Source organism: Nicotiana tabacum, chromosome 16 (assembly GCF_000715075.1).
Source record: "Nicotiana tabacum cultivar K326 chromosome 16, ASM71507v2, whole genome shotgun sequence".
Lineage (NCBI taxonomy): Eukaryota > Viridiplantae > Streptophyta > Magnoliopsida > Solanales > Solanaceae > Nicotiana > Nicotiana tabacum.
Window position 1 is genome coordinate 15,790,899 of NC_134095.1, and position 4,626 is coordinate 15,795,524.

General features: G+C 41.9%; 1 protein-coding gene across 1 annotated transcript; it reads left to right on the forward strand.

Moving 5' to 3' along the window:
* Positions 1 to 609: 609 nt before the first annotated feature.
* LOC142170160 (uncharacterized) lies at positions 610 to 3,080 on the forward strand. The gene is made up of 2 exons (XM_075231991.1): positions 610 to 1,650; positions 2,484 to 3,080. The coding sequence occupies exons 1-2, from the start codon at positions 610 to 612 to the stop codon at positions 3,078 to 3,080; spliced, it is 1,638 nt and encodes a 545-aa protein (XP_075088092.1).
* Positions 3,081 to 4,626: the final 1,546 nt, after the last annotated feature.

Consider the following 4,626-nt stretch of genomic DNA (forward strand, 5'->3'; position numbering starts at 1 on the left):
GAATCCCCATTTCTCCCATACTTATAACTCTGTTTTGAGCTCCACCATACCAACCTCCATCAATTCGACCAGACCTTTTTCTTCATTATCTACCTACAGTAGACCCTTCACACCCTCGTACACTTTATCAACAACGAACCCTCTAACCTTTGGCACCTATATTCCCAACCCCGTGGCAGAAACACCAATGTCAGGATCAGGCCACCCATTCATGATTAATAACTCATCTTACATGCCACAGTACCCATCTCAAATCCCAAATTTTTCAAACCAAAATTCCCTCTCTACAGGACCCTTACCACCCTTTCCCTTTACTACTGCCCATATACCCATCTATAACTCTCAAACCCCTACAATGATAACCCAATTACCTCCCCACACCGACATGTCTTTACCCATTTTTTTCTCTTTGCCAATAACCCTATCAAATAACCCTCGTCATATAAAAGCCAAGTTGCTTTTCCCTGACTTTGATGAAACAAATGTAAGGGGCTGGATAAGACGATGTGAATATTACTTCCATTACTATCAGGTTGCTGAAGAAGAAAAAATGTTGTGTGTAGCAGCAACCACGAGGATGATTTGGGAAACTGGTTTGACTCATACCTTATGGATCATGGTGGGTGGATCACTTGGCGACAATTTCGTATAGACCTTTGTGAAAGGTATGATGGTACTGGACCTTTGGATGTAGTCACAACCTTCAATCGACTACAACAATGGGCAGATGTTTTAAGCTATCAGAAGAGGTTTGAGGAATTACGCTATCGAGTCCAAGTAGTTCGTCCCCACCTTGATGAACTATATTTCGTGCAGTGTTTTGTTGGTGGGCTGAAAGAAGAAATAGGCCCAATGGTAAAGGTAGGCAATCCAAAAACATTGGTCGCAGCTTATAATATGGTCAAACTGTATGAACAGTCTCAAAATGCTGCTAAACAACAATCATACAAGCCTAATAGACCTATCCCACTTCCTTATTCTCACCCCAAAGCCCCTACTGCTCCTCTTCTGCCCAAAACTAGTATTGTACCACCCTCAAATGCCAAACCACCACTCCCTAAAAATCCGACCATTGAAGCCTTAAGAGAGAGGAACCTATGTTTCTGTTGTCATGAGAGGTACACGCCTGGTCACCAATGCAAAAATAGGGCCTTAAATGCATTGGAGGGAGAGGAGAATTTTGTGGAAGCCTCCGATGAGGAGTTAAAAAATGAGGCAGAAGATATTGTACAGGAAGAGCAAGGTGAACTATCATTAAATGTAGTGATGGGCCTCAGTCACTCTCCCAACACTATTAGGATTGCTGGATGGGTCAAGAAACAACGAGTTTTGGTCTTGATTGACAGTGGATCAACTCACAGTTTTATTGACCCACAAGTCATGAAACAACTCAATCTCAAAGGGCAGGCTTACCGTAGACCCATGAGGGTCAGAATAGCCAATGGGCAAATTATGCCATGTTCTCACAGCTATCCGGGGTTTACTTGGACCATGGGAGGTGAAGCTTTCAGTTTCAATTTGGGCTTGCTAAGGGCTGAGGGCAGTGATATCATTTTAGGAATGGATTGGGTGAACACTGTGTCACCAGTTGTGTTACACACTTGGCCACATAACATTTCTTTTTTTAAGGAAAATAAGCTACTTACATTGGTAAGTTGTGAGGAGATGGGTCTAATTGAGTCCAAAGATATGAAGAAGATTGAAAAGTTGCTCAAAATGGGGCAATGCATGTTGTCAGCACACTTACTGCCAGAAAATGAATAAACAGAAGAGGACAAGGTTTCACACTCAATTGAGTTTTTGATACAGGAGTACTCTACATTATTCCATGAGCCTAATGGACTTCCGCCTCCAAGGAATTGTGATCATGCCATTGAATTGTTGCCATGCTTGAAACCAATCAATTAACGACCATATCACTACTCTTATGAGCAGAAAAACATAATCGAAACGACGGTGAGAGAAATGCTAGAAGCCCAAGTGATCACTAACAGTTCATCACCATTTGCATCTCCAGTGATTTTGGTCAAGAAAAAAGATTCTTCATGGAGGTTTTGCGTGGATTAACGCAAACTAAATGAGGTAACTGTGAAAAATAAATATCCCATCCCGGTGGTGGAAGACTTGTTGGATGAATTGCAAGGGGCGAAGCTTTTTTCGAAATTAGATTTAAGGTCGGGCTACCATCAAATACGAATGATGAGGGGTGATGAATACAAGACCGCTTTTAAAACACACAATGGCTTGTGGGAATTCCGTGTAATGCCATTTGGATTGACAAATGCCCCTGCCACCTTCCAAACTTTGATGCATGAAATTTTTGGTCCGTACCTAAGGAAGTTCATCCTCGTATTTTTGACGACATTTTGGTCTACAGTGTTAACCTTAAGGACCACCTTAGGCATCTCAGGAAAGTGTTTGATCTATTGCAGCAACACAAGTTGTTTGCCAAGCGATCAAAATGTAATTTTGCACAAACACAGGTGGAGTATTTAGGCCATGTCATATCGGGTGAAGGAGTGAGTACAGATGTTACCAAGGTGGAGGCAATGTTATCTTGGCCACAACTTGTGAATATTAAAAGCCTAAGACGATTCCAAGGCCTAACTGGTTATTATAGGCGTTTTATAAAAAATTACACGATAATCAGTAGACCCTTGACACAACTGCTAAAAAAAGGATGCTTCGAGTGGAGTGATTCAACATCGCAGGCTTTTGATGAGCTTAAGAAAGCTATGGTCAAGGCCCCTGTTTTGGGCTTACCAGATTTTTCCATTCCCTTCACAGTAGAAGTGGATGCCAGTGGATATGGTGTTGGTCCAGTGCTATTGCAAAAGGGAAGGGCTTTGGCATTCTTGAGTCAAACATTAATCCCAAAACACTTGGGCCTGTCCACATATGAAAAAGAACTGGTCGCACTTTTGATAGCAGTGGACAAATGGAGGCACTATTTGCAGCCTAATAAATTCCTCATACGCACGGACCACTTCAGTTTAAAGTTCTTAAGAGATCAACGAGTGATTACAGTACTACAACATAAGGGAATCACAAAGCTAATGGGTCTGGACTATGAAATTTAGTACATGCAAGGTACTGAAAATGTTGTGGCAGATGCTCTTTCTCGCAAGAAGGAATTGACGGGTGAGTGCAATGGAATCTCAGTCGTTCAACCACGTTGGGCTTAAAAAATCAAGGGAAGTTATGAGGATGACCAAGAGGTACACCAACTGGCAGTGCAACTCAGTATTGATCCTTCATCGGTTCCGGACGCTTCTTTTCAACATGGAATCCTGCGCAAAAATGGCCAAGTTTGGGTAGGTAGTCATGGAGACCTCCGAAAGAGGTTAATACAGGAGATGCATGCTATTCCTTGGGGTGGTCACTCTGGGATCTTACCAACGCAGCATAGATTGAGATCACTATTTTATTGGCCAAGTCTATTAAAAGATGTCAAGGAAATGGTGAGATCCTGTGAAATATGCCAAAGGAATAAAGCAGAAAGTGTTCCCTATCCAGGTCTTTTACAACCCCTCCCTATTCCAACCAAGGCATGGGAACATGTAACAATGGACTTCATTGATGGACTTCCTAAATCTCAAGGCAAGGACACCATACTAGTGATAGTTGATAAATACACAAAGTATGCACATTTCCTAACCTTGTCTCATCCTTACAATGCCACCCAAGTAGCACAAAAGTTTTTGGACAATGTGTTCAAGCTCCATGGTGCACCCTGCTCAGTGGTATCAGATAGGGACCCCATTTTTATTAGCAACTTTTGGAAAGAATTTCTAAAAGGGTTGCAGATTCAACAAAAATTAAGCACAGCTTACCATCCGCAAACGGATGGCCAAACAGAGAGGTTGAACAAGTGTTTAGAGACTTACTTAAGATGCATGACGGGTCACAAGCCCAAGGAATGGTGTAAATTGATTCCTTTAGCCGAATTCTGGTATAACACAACCCATCACTCAACTATTGGGATGTCACCCTTCAAGGCCCTCTATGATTATGATCCACCTCAACCAACCTTCGAGTTGGTAAGCTAGACCAAACTGGAAGCAATAGACCAGCTATTTCGTGAGAGACAACTTACGGGCAAAATTTTGCAGGATAATTTACAAAAGGCCCAGAATAGGATGAAACAATTTGCTGATAAAAGAAGGAGTGACAGGTCCTTCAAGGTGGGCAACATGGTTTTTCTCAAATTGCAGGCTTATCGTCAAATCTCAGTAGCCGTTAGAAGAAACTTGAAACTAGCAGCTAAGTATTTTGGTCTTGACAAGGTGCGGAGAAAAATTGGTGCGGTGGCATATGAGCTAGAATTGCTAGTGAACTCCAAAATACACCCAGTTTTCCATGTATCACAATTGAAGAAAAAGGTTGGTTTCGGAGTTTTTCCATCTCAAGATCCTCCATATTGTAATGATGAAGGACAAATTTTGACTGAACCTATCGCAATATTGGATCGTCGAATGGTGAAAAAGGGCAATAAAGCAGCAATGGAAGTCTTGGTGCAGTGGGTGAACCTTTATAAGGAAGAAGCCACCTGGGAGGACTATGCATTTATTACTTCATAGTTCCCAGAATTTGATCGTTAAGGAGATGGAAGTTTTTTTTGAAAGA

What these genes read in the sequence shown, in the direction of transcription:
- LOC142170160 (XM_075231991.1), top strand. Translation starts at nt 610, where the DNA reads ATGGATCATGGTGGGTGGATCACTTGGCGACAATTTCGTATAGACCTT. An exon ending in AAAATAAGCTACTTACATTG is followed by an intron (nt 1,651 to 2,483) that starts GTAAGTTGTGAG and finishes GCACAAACACAG; the next exon opens with GTGGAGTATTTAGGCCATGT.